The sequence below is a fragment of the Mya arenaria genome, chromosome 10, assembly GCF_026914265.1.
Source record: "Mya arenaria isolate MELC-2E11 chromosome 10, ASM2691426v1".
Lineage (NCBI taxonomy): Eukaryota > Metazoa > Mollusca > Bivalvia > Myida > Myidae > Mya > Mya arenaria.
The window spans coordinates 27,352,794-27,373,140 of NC_069131.1; the positions used below are offsets into that span (position 1 = coordinate 27,352,794).

The window sequence follows — 20,347 nt, forward strand, 5'->3', positions numbered from 1 at the left end:
TGGCTTGTCCATGACATTGTCGTTTGCGTTGAATTGCTATAATTCTCGGAAATATACTGGGTAAATTTGAAAAAAAATTATCTGACGAATCAGGTAATAGGTTTCGCTAAATTACTTATACACAGCTGCATTTATTATCTAGTTACTAGTAACTGTTTTATGCCTAGGGTTCGGTATGCATGTTGGTATGCATGATCAATGCATGTTCGTTTAATCCAACTCTTGAACTCCTGCAACTTCTTCACTCCTTGGTTGGCATTCCAAAAATAAACAATCACTGATCTCTCCATAATATAGGAGACCTTAAAACCTTGATCAAAACTCCGCAGACTCACATCGACTATATATTATGCCTTAAACTTTAACGATCTTTGAGTCATGCAATTGCAGAAGAAAAAAAAGTTCAACTTCGAAGACTAACAATGAGCTCTTTTGAACAAGTAGTTGGCCTTCCATGTTGCCTAATGTCTTCCATGACCGTGGTGGTGTTAGTAGTTTATACTCCGGGTCCCGGCGTGAGCACATTGAAGGGTTCAACCACCGCACACCTATCCTGGGCGATTAACCAGTACTAGGTGCCTTCACTTCTGCAAGGAACTGACAACTTCTGTTCATGCCAGGGGCAGTGGTACAGTGCGAATGGTCGTAGAAAGGATTTCACAACCAATCACAACAGAAGTGACCTGGTCCGCCCGGGAATCGAACCCGGGTTGTCCGATTAACAGTCCAACGCTCTACCGACTGAGCTAACCGGGCGGACCATCTTGGTGAATCATTGATATAGGTTCTACTGTTTACAGGCACGCCGATACTTTTGGTTGCGTCGTGAAAAGCTTAGTTGTACTCGCACTCTGGCCTTGCCCATTCGGCGAGTGCTCCGATAAGATTGTCCGTGATTTTAGTGTTTTGTTTTGAGTGTAGTGCACAGACAAAACGTAACCCTGTTTAGAGCTACCCTTGTTCTTTAACGTGCACCAGTGTATAACACTGGCACACGGGACCCCCATTTTACGTCCCTCGTCGAAAACGATTTGTATTTGTTTAGTGTTCGGCGGGGAATCGAACCTGCGCTCCCTGGATTGATAGTAAAACTCGGAGCCGCCACCGGTACTTTCGGCAGTACCAACTTTCATTTTTATCCTTATCATAACACATGCTTCACTGAATTTATTTTCTCTTCATTGGTCAGTTATTTATACAGCCCAATTAAAATTAATACTTGGATTGTAATCTTAGAATTAATTGGAATCTTTGGTGGTTATTAAATACAGCCCAAGGTAAATACAAAATGAACTGGACACATTAAGTGTAAGAACGTATGTCTAAAATAACATGGCTGGGGTTATCAAAGAAACCAAATATGTAATAATATGTATATAACATTTTTTTCTTTCACTTGCAATAGTTTGTACATACATGTACACGAATAAACAGTCTATAAAATTGGGCATATGAAAATAAGATGAAGCTTACATAGTCATATAAATATCCAAATCATAACAATAATTATCAACAAATATCAAATGAGAAATAAACAGAGTGGCATTAAAAATTGATAACAAAGCATTACAAATATGTGCAAATTAACAATTTCATTTTTTAAAGTTCAACGACAATCATGCATTTTGGCAAACCTTAATTGACTTTCGTGTTCCCAGTGACAGGAGTCAGACTGAAAACTTATATTCTGATGTGTGTGTTCACAGTGGCCTGAGGGCAAACCAGTAAAACATATAACCCACGGGGAGAAGGCAATTATTGGGTGTCTTTTTTGTTAATTTGGACCCCAAAAGGGTAAATTTGCTCCTGTGGGGGGGGGGGTATTATTTTTAGTGCCTCCCCCCCCCCGGGATTTTATGTTTAAATGGAATAGCACTGAGCAAGAGAAAAAAACATATATGTTTGAATCATGGCCTTAGGTTTTCTTACATATACGAAACAAGAGGCCCATGAGGGCCAATGCTCTACTGGCATAGCTCTTGTGGTCATTTTCAATCCAGAGCATGTATGTATGGTGTTCACAAGCAATTGTTTACAGACCCATTGACACTGATGCACACACAGACGCACATACTACGTACACATTACCATCGCAAAAGCACTTCTGGCTTTTGGCCAGTAGAGCTAAAAATGTCTCAAAATGATATAATTTGAGCAATAAAACCCTATATGTAAAAATAATATATGGAAGCAATATGGCAGCGTTGGTGTTGATGGTACTATATTACAGTATTTGCACTTTGCATGGCAAATGAAAATCATAAGTTTGAAATGAATTACATTGGTATATAAACTGTCTAAAAAATATTGCAGAAGAAAAAAAGTATGCGATATCAAACAAACATGCTTTTTATCATACATTATTTTCAAATCTTAGCATCATCTAGCTTAATATAAACAATATTATTTAGAAATAAAAATTAATTACCAATAAAGTAAATTTTTCTAGTTGTTATAAATATTAACAGGCAAGTTGGTACTTTTGGTTGTGGTGTGTAAGCTTATTTGTACTCGCCCTCTGACCTTGCCCATTCGGCGAGTGCTCTGATAAGATTTTAGTGTTTTGTTTGGAGCATAGGCACAAACAAAATGTAGCCCTGGTTAGAGCTAAATATAAAAGCAAAGACAGATATTGGCATATTGCAGATATATTGGCATCATATTGATCAGAGAAACAATGGGAAATTGCGATACAGGCATTTGAATGTTTGTGCTTCCCTTCTCACTTCCATATCACAATATTCCTGAACCACCAATCATACAGCTTTAGATTTCAACCTAGTCGGCTGTGACAGTGTAAACCATTAATGCTTGTTCCTTTAAAGGCGCACAATATAGGTTAAAGAAAATAATTATTTGAAAAAAGATGAAACTTAAAGGTGCACTCTCACAGATTTACCATTTCTACAAATTTTTGTCTTGGAAAGAGGAAAATTTTGCATAAATATCTGCAAACCAATGATATAAGATTGCTGACAAAAAATAAGATCGCAGATTTTCATATTTTCTTTTGAAAATTAATGATTTATCAAATAAAGCGTTACTAACGGTTTAAGAAAAATGCATAAAACATCAATTTTTGAACTTAGATATGAAAATCTGCGATCTTATTTTTGGTCAGCAGTCTTATATAACTGGTTTGCAAGTATTTTCACATAAATTGGCTCATTCCAAGACAAAAAAATGTCAAAACCTTCAATCTGTGAGAGTGCAGCTTTAAAATAAGATTATCACTTTGAACATGCATATAACTCAACATTCATCCACAGCAGATTTCTTGACATAATTTATGATTGAATTCAAGTTAAAAAAAACCCTGATTTTATTAACAATTTAACAAGTGAATAAACAAATGATTATGAATTTACAGTTTTATACAATTTATCTACAGAACAAACAAATCTTCAACTCATTACAAGTTAACACATTATTAAAACAGTAAAACTTAAATATATTAATTATGGATATTTTAATCAAACTTGTTGTCTTTAAACACAAAAATATGGCAGTTAAAGATTAACCGCTGCAACTGGGGATTGAACTGGGTCCACGATTAAGAAGAATCTCAAGTCCTTTGGGTCTCAAGTCCTTTGAGTCTCAGGTCTCTTGAGTCTCAAGTCCTTTGAGTCTCAAGTCTCTTGAGTCTCAAGTCTCTTATTTCTCAAATCTTTAATTCAATGTTACTTCCATTCTAGCTAAGTAATGATGATGAAACTTTGCTTACTGGTAGTTTTATCATTTGGAATTGCACAGCTGTAACAAGTACATGTTACATGTAAAGAAAGATGTTTCTTTGTGATAAAGTTTAAGCACTTTTCTTGAACTTGGACTTAAGGCCGTTCATAATCATGGCACCTGGAGTTGGTCGATTTCTGGTCCATAATGCTAACTGATACACAACTGCAGACAGATGTTTACATGGTAAAGCAATATGATGGTGTAGCGGTTAGCATACTGAACAGGCAATCCAGCTACCTGTATTCTATCCCCGCGGAGGAGACAGATATTTTTTCCCTGTGATTTTCCTATTATATTTTATGGAATATGTTTGTTTCCGGTAAGCCTTCAAACACATATATATTTTCATATATGTATGTTAAATCACCAATTAAATGTTTTAATGGCATTTTGTGAGTATCAGTGTCATTTCTCTCATGCGGTGACCATCATCTGAGGACTGAACAAAACCCTTGTACACATATAATATATACATAAACTCTTTGTGTTTATCAAGGAACAATGATTTCTTATGACATATGTTTTCAAAAACATATTAGTTGAACATGCACCTAATACAGAAAGATATCCATTTTCAGCACTGTATTCCCAGCTTCAGGGGCAAAGCCTGACTCTTTTCAACCCCCTTTGCCACAAATTTTTACCATTTTCAAAAGTTTTAATAATGCATTTATTTTCACAACTTGGCTGATAAGCCACAGTTCTGCTAACAATGATCATCCGTCTCATTTACTTCCAACATCTTTCATAATCATAAGGATTCACATTTCACAACTTTTTCATAGCTCCTGACTTTCATAATTTATAACTTTCATAATGCTTTTCACCATTCATAACTCTCATAAGATTCCAAAAAACGTTTCCGCACTTAGTAACTTTCACAAATAACTTTCTCAGTCCCTAACATTCACAATAAATTGAGACTAACTCTGCAGAGCATACACTAACACTTGTCTGTTGTTGTTTTTTGCCATCAAACAAGGGGCATAACTCCACAATTATTAAAGCCAGATTTATGGGTGTAATTTGTCTGTGCCAACATGTGTACAAAGTTTCATTTCAATATCTTGAAACAGTTTGTGAGTTATTGACAGGCAATCGTAACAACTCGACCATCTCCAGCGAGCTTGGGATAGACCTGATAATCAGGCCTCAAGATATACAAAAATGTGATGAGGCCACGAGCAATTTACTCCTCTATCATTATACCAAGGAGACCCATTCGCTAACGAAAACAATTAATTAAAATGAATATTTATGTTTCGTGTCTTATTTATGCTTTGAAGAAACTTGAAAATGAACTTTCAGGACCAGTATAATGTTACTACTTCTATTCCCTAAAACACAAATAACATTTATTATAAAAGACCCGTATTATTTCCAAGGTCATATCTGTTTGAAAAATGGCCGAGGTGTTCCGATTGGTTGACAAGGTTAAATATTTTGCACAACGACATCACTAAGCCCATAACAAAAATACCCCATTTGTTTTCTTGGAAAAACATTTGAGCTAAAAATAAATTCACACAAAAAAGGTCACAGTTCAATGCACCTCGAATACATTCTCCCGACCCTCAAGGTCCTTCTTTTACACCATTTATTGCAACGTCCCCGTTTTCCAACACTTTTTTGTTTCTCAATGCAAACACGTCCTCAATTCCTTGCCGGAAGTTCCAGAAGTTAAAGTCTATTAGGCCTGAAATGAAAGAAATTTATATGTTCATTCAAAGTCTTAAGTGAATACTAGAACACTTTTTATAAATTAATATTGCATTTAACTGTATAGGAACAGATACATTTATTTTCCTAGTACAGTTTTCCTGGCAAAAACATGTAATGGGTTGCAAACAGTTTCAAAAACTTCTGCATACTTTTCTTTGATTCAATTTTTTTTTTGTTTGTTAAGTTTTTCTGCTGTTTCTGTTTAAACAATCTTGATTTTTTTTTTACCAAACTATAACTTCTGTATGCGTTGCCTGTCGGCAAAGCGTTTTTTCTAGTAAAAGTCACCATAACCTTGACCTTTGACCAATAATCACAAACATCAACAGGTAACATCTACTGTAATTGACCAGTGTGCATACCAAGTTTGAAGACTCTACACCAAGTTGGTCAAAATTGATAGATTGGAAATGAAAGTGTAATGCTGACAAGGCAGCAACAACGCCAGCAGTCCCTTTGTGTCCGTTGTACTTGGCATGCAACACAAAAATAGTCATTCTAATTCAAACAAAATTGACTCAATTCCTATAACATAAAGTAATGATAAAAAAACTCCATAGTATTGACATCCTTTTGATAAGCCATGTAAACTTTCAAATGCAGGTTTCTCAATAAGTTTCGGCTGAACTCTCTCAAATAGTAAAGTAACTTACCACCTGCTAGTAATTCTACTTAATTTCCATTTTTACTGAGAACACTGGAAGCGTCCTAAAAACCCATATCTATTGGATCAAGTTAATGCTTACCCCGTTTATCGAAGCTATCCTCGCGTAGTATACAAACAAGTGCAAGAAACTTGGTAACCTCTCGTAGATACATGACCGTACCATTGTTCAGTTTGATGACCGAACTCATCTGGCTTGAACCATTGTCCTCCTTTATTCTGAAGGATAATTATAAATATCAGTTGATGCAAAAAAAAGATTGTTTTTTCCTTTTTCATTTCAATGTACTTTCGTGTTTCACTTGTTGGTCAAGTGGTTTAGGTATATGCCTTTCATCCAAGAGTTTGTGGGTTCGATCCCGACCAGCGTGAGAGTGGTCTAGTGGAATAGGTGCTGCCTTTCACCTAAGAGATCGTGGGTTCAATCCCCACCAGGGTGAGAATTGTTTAGGGGTATCGGTGTCTGCCTCTCGCCCAAGAGGTTGTGGGCCCGATCCCCATCAGGGAGTACTTATTCAAACAGACTAGAGAGTAATTATTTAGCTATCAACTTTCGTCCCAATCAAGCTACATGTATAACTAAACTAAACTTACTTGTCCGGGGGGTATGTATGTGAGAGCTAGAATAAATTTCTAAAAAATTATAGAATTGTTTTTATGCCTTACTAACAAATGGCTATGTATGTGTTGATTTGAACTCTATGTGAAAAATAAATAAGAAAACAAATCACTTACCTGTCTGTTGAAAGCTGTACTTCTTCGTCCTCACTGAAATGAGTAGAAAAGAAACTCTGTTAAGAGTATATCCCAATTTCAAAACTATTGTTAAAAAAACTTAAATTGAAAAAATAAAATAAGCCTGTGTGTTGCTTCTTTCAGGAATGATAACATGTACATTGTACTATAACTATAACCATGTACACAACAACACACTTAAACAAGAAATAACATACATAAAAAATATTTATTTTTCAGATTTTTGCTTATTAAAATGTTTTCAATAAGTCAATATAACATGATTAAACCTGAGGAATTATATCAATTTCAAAACAATGGACTGATTGTTCAAAACTTTTTAAAAATAATGATGTTGTTTACAGCATCATTGTTAACTTTCAAATCTTTACTGCTCTGGAAGTTTAATGGATACACTTATGATCTTCAGTACTTGACACAAGTTTTTATTTAAATATATATCAGAGCACATCATCCACTATTTGATGTTTAAAAGTTAACAACGATGTCATAAATCACATTGATAACTTTGATAAAGTTCTGAACAATCAGGCCAATATATGTTCAACAAAACCTGATTCTTAAATATTTATTTTTTCGTCTAATCTTGTTTGCAAGCATAGTTATTTTATACTAATTTCTTTTAGCTTGATTGTGATGAAGCTGATAGCTTATACTCTTGAGTCTGTTTCCTGGGTAAAAACCAGTACTGGTGTCCTTTTGGAGAGGCTGTGAGAGATTTTCCCTGGTGGGGATCAAATCCACGTCCTCTTGGGTGATAGATAGACACCTATACCACTAGAACACTCTCACCCTCGCAAACATAGTTATGAGATGACAGAAACAGTTGGGCAAAGAAAGGGAAGCAACACAGAAAAACACATCATTTTTTTGTTAACAGTTTTCATGAAAATACTTACTTCCAGTGACATTACACTTTATTTGTTTTTAGCTTTCTTGAATGATATACATAATATATATATCTTTACATACTCCACCTCCAACAAAGCTATAATCAAACATTAATAATTAATCATGATTAATAACTGAATAACTGCATCACTCACGGCTATTCTATTTAAATATATACCCCCCCCCCCCCAGGGAAGGCACTTTTAAAATATACCACCCCCCTACAGAAGCAAATTTACCAATTGAGGGTCCAATATAGCGAAAAAAGACACCCACCCAATGGCATATACTATTCGAATAACTGCCTTCCCCTGTGGGTTTTATGTTTTACTGGAAAAGCTTTAAGAGAATCCTTCAAACTTGGTATAAAAATTAAAGAACGCCTTGCTTAGAAAATGCAAATACATCGAGCAAGATGCCAACCATTACTCAACATGCATTCTACAATTCTTGAGTAACAGTTCCCTGCAGCTTGTTTTATTAGTAAAATGAAACAGATGCCATATAACTTGAAAAGAAAGAAATTGTTCAGTCGAAACCCGATATCGCAGGGACTGACCAAAATACCTTGAGCCTCATAAACAACGAGCAGGCTTGCTTACAATGAATAAAACGAAAACGGTCCTTAACATTCAGTTTGAGCCAAACGAGCAAATCGAGTCAAGTGATATTGAGCCAACAGGTTTCGACTGTTTATGAATTGATTATGTAGTATTTCACATTTTCCAATGAACACAAGAGTTTTTTTACACAAGAGCGGAGCTTTTTACATATTTGTTGCATGATATCAAAGAATGGTTGCCCATATTTCCAGATTTTCATGCAAGATGCACAGACCTTTTGGATCATAAGAGCATACAGTCTGCAATTCCAAACTTTTTCTATATATTAAAACTCATATCTGTTATTTTTGTTTTTCAATATTGTTACTGGTTGATAAGTTATAGTGCTGTGTAACCATTTCTTGTCAGCAGTAAATTATTTATCTTTTCTGCCAAAAGACAAACAGGCAAACATATTTAATGCATTTCAGACTTCTGTTAGTTCTTAAGTCATCAATTTTATTTCATTATCCTTTAAAAAATTCAGACGTTTGGATGCAGACGGGGTCAGATCGTTATAGAATATCACCTATCGTCACTATGGAAACTAATCGGGCTAATTCTTCCGGAGCTGAGGCCATGGTATTCCATTTCATCTATTTCTCTTCAAACAAAAACGCAACATTGTTATACAGCTACGAGACCTTTACATAATTTCCCTTGTATCATTTCATTCTCCTGCTATAAGTCTTGAAATCTAATGTCTAGACTCATTGCCAATACGGATATTAAAGCTGCACTCTCATAGCTTGATTGTTTTGACAACTATTTTACTTTTTGTCTTGGAATGCGCCATTTATTTCCGTAAATGTCTTGAAACAAGTGATTTAAGACTGCTCATAAAATATCAGCTTGCAGTTTTTTATACTTGCGTAAGAAAATTAATGTAATATGGCTAAAAGCGTTACTAACGCTTTAACAAAAACAAGTTATTTGGCAGTTTTCCAAACAATTAAGATCTGTTCAATTGTGAGTTATCTAATATGACTGAATTAAAGGCATCGATGCCAAAATCAGCTGATTCTGAGAAAAATTATAAAATAAAAGCCAAAACTTCATTTTGTGAAAGTGCAGCTTTAAGCTATTGTATGTTAAGTTAACAACTTTTAATTTACAACAAAAAGTGTTTAATATGGAATACATGCAAGTAGTCCAATTCCTGAAAATTATATGGGTGCAGCCATTTTCTACATAAAACTGTATCTTGGAGGATATTTTCGAAATGTTTTGCATGAACACTTGAACTGATGTGTAATGACACCAAGTACATTGGGGTCACCTTATGAACGAGCGACTAAATCTAATAAAATCAAGAATTTAACTAAATATTAAGCAGTGCCACAAAATTAATGGTTTATTCACAAATCAAAATGACTTAGCCTTTACTGACCAATAAAGTTATTACTTGTTTTGAAATAGATATTAAAACTACTATGAAATTTATATACATTCAAAAAAGCAATCGTTCAGTATGTGGTTTGAACAGATGGTCCCATAGGGTATATTGTGCTGTTAATAGTAGATTGTTTCAAATTCATTAGGGTTTGATTTATTGGCAATATTATTGCGAATCGATCAGTTGGAGAAATTTAAACCTAGCAACTTACCGGTATCAATTTGCTGTTTCATTCTATTGGTTAAATAATGGCATGGCATGTTTTAAAACCTGGTAAAATTGTCATAAAACAAAGCAAGAGTGCCTCCGAGTGGACAAAAACACTCATCTGATATTTTTTAGTAAAAAAGGGGGCGTAAATTTGATAAAGATAAGCTAAAATCTATGACGATAAAACCTAGCAGAATTAAAACAAATACAGTATTTTACTACACGATACATACCCATATATACAGGAGACATCTAGAACTACATCAATCATATCACAGCATAGCTCATAGGACTGCATATCGACCGGGGTACTGTCTGTGGCAATGTACACTTTACTGACCACATCAAACAGAAACGCCTTTTCGATCCCTGAATTCTGAAAGGTTTGTGACATTAAAACATAAGTTCATCATCAGTTACCAAAATACACTAATACGCTGTGCTTCGATGTGTACCATGGGTGATTTGGTCAAGAAAATCTCTGAATCTTGAATAATTAATGAGGCAGTTTCACTGGTTCTGCAAGATACCAGATGCTTTCCAGTAGAAAAATATTTTAGCAAAAACTGGATTTAAAATGTGTCTGCCTTTTTAAAACAATATTTCAGGCATCTTAGTGCCATATAGTTTTGTTAGTTTTCTACGTATTCCAGTGAATGAAACTTTAACCTGAGATTAACAATTGAACACAAAAGTCAGGGAAAAAATCAGTGTCTTGCCATTTGTGGAGTTAAAACAGATGTTTTATTAATTTAAGATTATTGAAGTGACGACTAAAATCTGTTATTAAGACAGGAACCCTGACCTGTAGAACCCCTATAACAATACTTCTTAATGCTGATACTTACTGAAATGAAAATATCAAGCAGGTTTTCTAGAGTTGGCAGTTGTGGAATTAATTTCTGGACTACCTTGCTGAAGGCCTCGAATATGGAGTGATCATATATACTGGTTAAATAGAAACTGAAAAGAGAACAAAAATGTCAGGTCTTGCAGGGTTTAAAAGCAAGGTGGTACATTACATCGTGAAACAATGTCTTTTGTCTGTATGACATTTTAAAACTATGTCTTTTTTCTGTGCGACATTGTAAAACTGTCACATGCCTTTTTCTGTATGACATTTTAAGACTAAGTCTTTTTTATGTTAGATATTGTAAAACTATGCCTTTTATCTTAATGACATTGTAAAACAGCCTTATTGCTTTACGACATTGTAATTTAACTATATTTTATTTCTGTATGACATTATAAATCTATGTCTCATTTCTTTATGGCATTGTAAAACAGCCTTATTTCTGTATGCTTATTTTTGTATGACATTGTATTAGTGTGCCATTTTTCTGTATGACATTGTAAAACTAGGTCATTTTTCTGTATGACATTGTAAAACTATGTATTATTTCTGTATGACATTGTAAAACTATATCTTTTTCTGTATGTCATTTTAAAACTAGGTTTTATTTTCTGTATGATGTTGTAAAACCCATTGTAAAACTTTTTTTCTTACAGTATGACATTGTTTAAATATGTATTTTTCTGTATGACATATTAAAACCATGTTTTATTGCTGCACCACTGTTCAGATTGATGTGCATAAGTCAGAATAAGAAGAAAACAATGGAAGCTACAGGGACAAACCAAGTAGGAAAAAATGCAATCAAGGTCTTGCTTTTAAAGCACAAGAACCCTTGTCCTGAAATCCTGAAAACATATTTTATTCATTATTGTCCATTCTCAAACCATATAAAGCAGGATCTAGTTAAGTTGTAGAGAAGTATTCAAAACTAAACCAAAATTATTTAGTATAATCTAACCTTAAATGGATGTTTTCGAGGCCAGCATCCACTAAATCTTCAGTGGCTCGTTGATGAATGTCTCTCTGTGCCTCAATCTTGTGATCGTCTGATAAACCATCAACCTTAGGATTGAAAGGGGTAAGAACTTGTTTACATTGAACCTCAACAATAATTGACTTAAAGTACCAGAAATACAAGTGTATCAAGCTAAGCAAGGGCAATAACTCAACATATATTTGCTTGGGTGGTGGAACGGTACCATATTAGAGACATACAGAATATTACTTTTAAGGTTTCGTATTAAATTACGGTTCCATAACTTTATCATGGTCACTTATAAGATTGGAGCGGAGTTTCATATAAAATTACGATTCCATATTATGGTCACTTCTAACATTGGTAGTAAGTTTTTTGTTTATAAATATAAGAGTGTTTTTTTTGTCATAGAGCATTCTTAACAGCAGGTATAATTTTCATGAACATAATGAGTTTTGAAGATACAAGATCTGTTTGCTATCATTGGACTATAACCACTACCAACCAGCATCACTCATACTGAATGGATCAGTAGGGTTATCTCCTTGAACAGGACTATTTCAATTAAATATTCATAATTGATTTATCACCCCTCCAACATTAATGACACGACCTCATATATTTCCGTTTTGGGTCATTAATCTTTATATCAAACCAAAATGGCGTCCATTTTCTGATTCCGATGAATAAATGAAACATTTCCAAGATATGGGATATATGGCATGCAGGAAATCATATTTGGGTTCGAGCTTCGCTCTCTGTCGATATAGTTTCTTCTGCCCCTTTAACCCATATCAGGTTGTCCATTAACCTGGTAAATTATATTATCTACCTTGTCTACCTTAATGTTCATATAGTTATATGGTATATAATGTAAGTTAGATGAAGAAAATATTAGTTTAAACTTATTTATTTTACGATTGAGAAACAAGTTATTACAACATTATATTAATCACTGTCGTTGGCCAATTTTACGGGAGAGTGTTCTGTTGTGTAATGGGGAAAACCAGAGTTCCCAAAGGACAAGTGTAGAACTATTCAATTTGACGTCCCATGATTTTGATAATTCTCACATAATTAGAGTGACAGCAGAAACTACTGTACTATAAATGGAAGTAACGACTTACCTTGTGTATAAAGACCTCAAATTTGATTTTTGGATTCATTTTATAGACCCTTGACACTGTTATATGTAGCTTGGTAAGTGCATCCATATAATCATCCTGAAACATCGAATATAAGTATCTATCATGTGTTTTTATATTTTTAAATCAGCCTTGTTGAAATTGCATAAAATACTTTTCATAAACCATACAATGAAGGAAATAAGAAACAGCGCGTTGTTGCACGTGACTCATGTGACATGGGGGGTGTAAGACGAGATTTTCCAGCACCGGTCACATGACCCAAACACACGCCCGGTATGCAAGAACAACACTTCTACGTGGTTGCAACATACTCATGTTGGTATTATCATTATATCTCACGTGACTTGACCAAGTAAAATTCTCATATACATGACGTAAGCCTATCTGTCGATTTCTCTTTGATATTTCGCTTTTCACCCCGTGATATAGCTACGGTCTAAAAATAGATGTCTTGCTTTCTTAAGCGCATCAGATGCAATGGTTGGAGATCATTATAATAATGTAAACCCTGATAACAAAATGCCAACCTCATTTATTGATATTTTATCAGCAATTTTATATCACTGGGCGGTTTTCAGACATTTACGCGAAATTGAGCCAATTCCAAGACAAAAAAAAAAGTCGTCAAAATGGTGTGAGAGTTCAGCTCTAAGCCAAAAATTCACTTCATCATCTATTTCATTTACCTGAGCATCTATAACAAATATCAAGGCACAGCAGCCACCAAATATCATTTCAGGGTCAAAGGTGCTGTCAAAGTATTCCAGGTGCCCGGGCAGATCCCAGACATGGTAAACAAAGAATGAACAGTTTGTCACATCTGAAAAGAAATAAATAATAACAAATTAATAATAATAACATTATTATTAGTATAATAATAACATTGCATACCTCTTAATAAACAGTATATTTACTTTTCTGCACAGCATCTTTGCATTCAGACAAATATTCGTGTTTTTTTATTTAAAATTTACAACAAAGCTAAAACAATCACAACAGCCCCAACTTTTCACGTGGCGACCAGATTCACATACCTTCTTTGACAATTTTGTTTGTACTTTCAAGGAACAATGTTTCATTGGGAGAAACTTTGTGGAAAACAACTTTCTGGATGGAAGATTTTCCGCTTCTGAAAGGCATGAAACACCATGCGCGCATCAATGACATGAAGATATGTTTTACCATAGTAATACTATTATCAGTGTTCGACACTAACGGGTCCCGGGATCCCGAGGACACCAATTTTTGGGGAGGGACACCTGAACTTCAAAGTCCGGTATTCCGTCGGGACACTTAAATTTTGACCGATAAAAGCTAAACATCAATAAATAAATAGCGTTTCTTTTATTTAATATATAAATTTAGGTCCCCATAAATTTCTTAAAAAGTGCATGCAAAAATGATATTATTATTAATACGTTGCACACACTAAAGCGAAAGTGTGGCTGACTTTTTGACTATAGTTACGTCATGAATCTATAAATAAACAGGTCATTTCACAGTGCGCATGCGGGTTAACACTTCCATTTTGTTGTTTACATTATCAACAAGGTCAGAGGTTACAGACTGTTATTATCGGTACAATAATTATGTTGAATTAGTTTGCTTATGTGTCAGAACCGCCCAAAAAAGATGCCAACACTACTAACCTTGATGACTTAATGATGCGACCTTCGAGTTGTTACACTAACATTTACGGCACAAATACCGGAATCCTACTATTCAACATTTTTTGTTTTATGCTTTGATCGAAACAACATAGAAATAAAATTCCCAAAGTTTTATTAATGCAATCGATGTATAAAATTTTACGACATTTTGGCGCAAAAATTAACATACACAATTTTTCGGTCATCTGCTCTTCCAGTATGCACTACACCTGTTGGGCAGCCTGATTGATTGTACTTAATATAAACTTGAGTTTTCACAAGCCAGATGTAATAGTCCAACTGTTTCTTAATCAAAAGCACTGACATATGACAAGACCTTGAACCATGACGTATTTAATGCGTATTTTACGAAAATCTAAAAATAGTACCAACCATCAAGTTTTTGTTTACATTGTATCCATCTTTGATTTTGACTGAAAACAAAAGGGACATTCTACCGCTTTTGAACCCAATCTACTGACTAGGAGACCCATATCTTCCTCTTGCCATCGCCAGAGGTTCATATGTCTGACACTGTACTATTAACTTGTTATTACATGCTGTTGAAAACATGTATAATATGGTGTTTAAAAGACACTGTATGTGCATGTTAGATTTATTATTAAAATAGGTTAAGTAATGAAAAAAATGTAAAAAATGGAAGGGACTCCTAATTTCAGGAAGGGACACCTGATTTCAAATGTTGGTGTCCCTTCGGGATCCCTTGGAAAAATGGTTAGTGTTGACCCCTGCTATTTAGGTATATATTTTAGCTTAAATGTAAAGACAACAAAAAGCTGATATGAACCACTCTTAAGTCCTTTTCCTGGATGGAAACCAGTAATGGTTTCCTTTTTGGAGACGACCATTCTCACCCATTCAAGATATGTACATGTATTTAAAATGTATAATATCATTAGGACTGTGATTGACCTGGCAGCTGAAGAGCATTTTGGCAATAGGTTGGTGGTGAGAGGGGGTGTATCAGTAAAAAAAGGCATACATGTAAGATCTGTGGAAATCTGAATACATGACCAAATCACATTCCTGTCTAATGTAACGATCTTTTAAAAATCATCTGCTGGTGTTGGAGTTCTAAAATAAGATAACTCCCGATTTGTCAACAGTGATGGTCCATTGACCCCAAGCTAAAAAGAGAAAGCTCTGATTAACTATGACTAAACTAACCTGCGGAGGCCCATCAAGAGGATCCTTGGCTTCTGCTCCTGTAAGGCCCCGCCACTCTCTCCTTCCCCCTCCCCCTCTGGGCCATAGTCAAAACCCTTAGGAAATGATACGCTGTACGAGCCAGCCATGTCTTCATTGCTATAAGCCTGGAGTACAAAGAAAAAGAGAGTCAAGCAGTTTAGTACATAGATCATTCGATCATTATAACTAAAGTAAATCTGGGAGGAAACATGTGGCTGCTTTGGTGTGGGGCTAAATCCCAAAACCGCCAGAACACTAGTACAACGCTCTAACTCGGTAGCCAATAGCATTCTGGAAAACAGACACATTCACAAACAGTAATGCGTAAGAGAGTTCCCTCATTCATTGTAACAACACCTTGTTACACGTATGTTAATTTATTTCAAATACACTTAGCCAACAATTCGGTTATGACCTTTATTAATTATGTCTTTATTGTTTACACCAATTAGGTAAACAATATTAATTTCAATGTTACTTCCTAAAGAAACATTGAGCCAAAAAGTCAATAAAATGTCTGAAATCAATTTAAACTTTGAATAGCTTCTGAATATGACATTGTAAAAATCAGGACCAATATGACAGTCCTTAAAATTACCATTTATTCACCAAAAATTTACCAAAAATCATGGGTGTCTTTTTATATGGACTTGTTAACAGGGTTCAACATTAACAACAGGCAAGCAAATATTTGGTTAAAACAAGTATAAATTTAAGAGCAAAAACCAATATTTGTACAATATGTAGAAAAGTGAGGAAACTGGTACGTGTCAAAGAAATTGAGGAGTAAGGAGTTCATTTTGTGTGGATAAATTGTACCACCAGTGAGATATTACATTTATCTTAGAAGTTTTTTATCAATTTTAATTGGTGTTATAGTTTTTAAGACATCTTCAAATTATAACATAGTCATTTCTATGAAACTGATGAATATATTTTCATCTAGAGACAGCTGTCAACTGACATCTGCGCATCATGGCAGACCTTATACATTTTCTTTGCCTTATCATAGACCTACAAACCAGTATAGTTCGGCAATTATTATTTAAAATTAGTCGATAAATAGTAGAAACTACAGTACTTTAAAGTACACCTGGAAGGAAAAGAGTGCGGGAGGCCAGTGGTTTTTTCCGGCACCTTTATACTCCTGAAAAAGTAAATATTTTTCCCCTGCCCTGGCCCCAATTTCTCGAAACTTCTTAAGCTTAACAGGCTTAAGTCGCTTATTTCAATTAGACAAAAAACATACTGAAAATTTTTTTTGGTAAATAAAAAATGGTTTATTCTGATAATCATACAGATTATTCCTACATAATTTCTAAAAATTCTTGAAGAAGTAAATATAACACATTTTATAGAATAACAAAAATAGTGAGATTAGCTTAATCCTGTTATAAGGGACTTAAGAAGTTTCGAGAAATTGGGGCCTGGTGTTTAAGAAAAACAAAACATTATATGAATCATGTAAGTATTATTTCCCTTTTTGCCAAAACGACTCTAATGTTCCCCTATCAAAGGGCCTCTCCACCATTCCCTTGAAAGAGAAATAAACACTGGAGGACTGAGGCTTAGTCCATATAAACAGCCGCTTCAGAGCTTTTGACGATTTTTTATTTTGGCGACTCTACATGTCCATATCCTTAATATCCCACTTGTTGTTTTCCGAGCCAAGAAAGACAGATCCGAGCGCTCAGTATATTGAGCGGAAAGATAATGGTCACCTGCTAGATAGTTCCAAAATGGCGATGCTTTGTTTACAGAAGTCGATCTGAATTAGTGTTTCATTAAACACTTAAGAGTAATAAGAGAAAGTATTGGCTAAAAAGAAGTTATGTGTAACTTTTGTGTTTTTATTTAACAATGCAGTGTTAAATATTGTGGAGTTACAGTTGAAGAATATATTTAACATTGGTATGAATCAGTCGACTTGTGGCGTTCAGGGAACAAAATGAATATCCAAATGTTAAAAGAAGTTCTCTAAACATGCCAGGGCTCTCACTAGGCTGAAAAATTTGGGAGAAGTGACTTCTCCCTTCAGTCAATTTAGGGAGAAGTGGGGAGACTTTAGGGAAAAGTGATACTTTTTATAACACCTGATACAAAAACTATGCCATACCACACACCTCAGTTTATATTCACATTCAAATTGATTGCTATAACTATACAAAATGTTCATAGCAATAATGTATCATTTTTGGCTCAGCAAAAGTGTATTTGTCAATGTCACATAGTTTATCTCCAAATAGCATCTAAAATGAACCAAAAAAATACATTTAAGGATTTGAAATAATCATAATGACCTCATAAATGAACTGTCAATAAAGTAGGGGGACGAATCTTGTTTTGGTACGTTCGGGATAGGGTACGAATGTCACATTCAGCTGTGCTGTTATTTACTTGTTTCTGGCTAAATAATTTTAAATATGCTGACATTTAAGAACCAAATGACATTTAATTCAGTGTCCTTGATGAAAAATTTACCAATACATAATGGGAAGTTGAAATTTTAACTCGGAAAATGGTTCTGACATCGTAACTGTGACAGGAGAAAATTACTCTAAGTAAACTCTACATAAAGCAAAAAAATAATATTTTTTTGTGATTACAAATCATTTTTCATCATGAACATTTCACTAAAACCAATCAAATATTTGGTGATACGTCATGTTATTGATTTTCTTAGCGCCTACTTGCCGATGGCCCGAGATGGCTATGACCGTCTGCTTCGAAAGCAACAATGTTTAAATGTCTTGCATTGTTTGTTCAATACATATATTAATTACTTTTTAACTTAAATTAATGCTTGACACGATATTTCATAATTATGTCTCCAATTCTATCTCATTTTAAAGAACTTATATCATGTGATCAGTGTCTTCTGAATGTACATTCTGATTGGTTAACTTTCAATAGCTCCCCCTACTGGCGATGTTTTGGTAATTGGATGACACGGCCCAATTATCGGATTAGGAGATTACCAATTTGTATGAATGGCTTATTGTGATGTTTTGACTAATGGGACATTGGCCAAATACTCGCTGATTGACAGATTTACAATGTGCTAAAATTTTCGGCGAAGTCAATGTCGCTCTGATGATACAAATGGGCGAAGTCTGGGAATTTTAGGCGACCACTTCGCCCAAGTCGCCCCCTCGTGAGAGCCCTGCATGCATTATTGTGGCTAGCCGAGGCTCAAATCCACAGCTGCCAATACACAGGCAAAGCTGAATATATTATATTATTATTATATTATATATTATAACCACAATCAATTGATATGGACCCGCCCCTCCCCAATGTTATTTTTTTGGAACTCAAAGTTGTCAAAATACGGCACGAATATCATTGAGTACGAACAAATGCATCGAGGCAATAATCACATTCAAAACCCTATTCAATGCCATTTTTTTCAGCTAAACTTACTAACCATTGTAAGACATGAGCAACTGTATCAACTTAAAGAATAACGAAGAAAACGTCGCATGTAAACAAATTCAGGAAATGTGATGATCATCTGACAGTTGACTGGTTAAGCTAGTCTTACAAATCGGTTCATACGGTTACCGGATGACCTTAATACCGCGGTGTACGCCGATATCGGAAAATTAATTTCACGTGAAATTGAAATCCACTCATAAACCATTTATTTTTTACGAATATTTTTTTTATTGTTCTCATTTTGGAAAGTTCTTCATAAAAGTTTAAGTTTTATATTTCTAATTTGGCGTTTGATTTTTTTGTGTGGGCTAATTACGATCAAGGAGTATTTTAAGTTTACTCTTCATTATTTTCATATAGATCGATTTTGACGAATGTACAAACAACTAGTTTCACAGAGTATTTTTCCAGTCAGTTTGCTTTTTCGCCAAACGTCGATGAAGAAATGTCAGTAATAAAAATAGGCATACATGTATATACTTGGTGTTTGCATTTTGTTAGGGCCAATAGCAATTTCAATTTTATATTCAATAAAATTATATACGCTTATCAATTTTGACGAATGCACAACAATATATAACACCAACTATATGATTGTATAAGTTATAGTCCAATTTTGACGATCTAGAGAAAAAGAGGGGGCTTCCTTGCCCTCTGGCTTATCACTCTTTACAACTTGTATTTCGATTTTTTAAATGCAATCTTGGACTCTAAAAATGCTCCATACCCCTGCACATCCGGCGTTGATTTGAGAGGATTTTACTTTGAGACATTTTCTGCTCTGAAAATCCAGACCTACAAACCTATTACTGTTACAGTACGGATGATGTAGTTCCTATGCCTTTATTAGTAATTAATCTTTACAAGTCAAAGAACAGCTAGAGGCTGTCACGGATCCAAGGAAGATACATTGACTTTCCAAAGAGCAAAGTCAACATGTGAGATGTATGTTCAAGATAAACATAAACTTTCGAAGAAATATTAAATGGGAAGGCTGTGGAAAAAATAGTAAAACAAATACACAGTCTTAAATACTGTGTCGCGATTTTTTTTATTCAGTCTAAAGCTGGATTAGAAAAACAGGTTAGTCAA

At 34.5% G+C, this 20,347-nt stretch overlaps 1 protein-coding gene across 2 annotated transcripts; it reads right to left on the bottom strand.

The window, feature by feature from the left end:
- Window positions 1-1,469: 1,469 nt before the first annotated feature.
- Window positions 1,470-19,368, bottom strand: LOC128205506 (ras-related GTP-binding protein C-like). 2 transcript variants are annotated; one of them, XM_052907205.1, is made up of 12 exons: window positions 19,245-19,368; window positions 15,797-15,942; window positions 13,994-14,088; window positions 13,646-13,779; window positions 12,939-13,034; window positions 11,794-11,897; window positions 10,828-10,942; window positions 10,213-10,355; window positions 8,903-8,977; window positions 6,860-6,892; window positions 6,207-6,343; window positions 1,470-5,434 (listed from the first exon to the last, which is right to left on the bottom strand). In XM_052907205.1, the coding sequence occupies exons 1-12, from the start codon at window positions 19,245-19,247 to the stop codon at window positions 5,313-5,315; spliced, it is 1,203 nt and encodes a 400-aa protein (XP_052763165.1). In that variant the 5' UTR covers window positions 19,248-19,368; the 3' UTR covers window positions 1,470-5,312. The 2 variants fall into 2 exon arrangements, with proteins under 2 accessions (XP_052763165.1, XP_052763166.1); XM_052907206.1 differs by lacking the exon at window positions 8,903-8,977.
- Window positions 19,369-20,347: the final 979 nt, after the last annotated feature.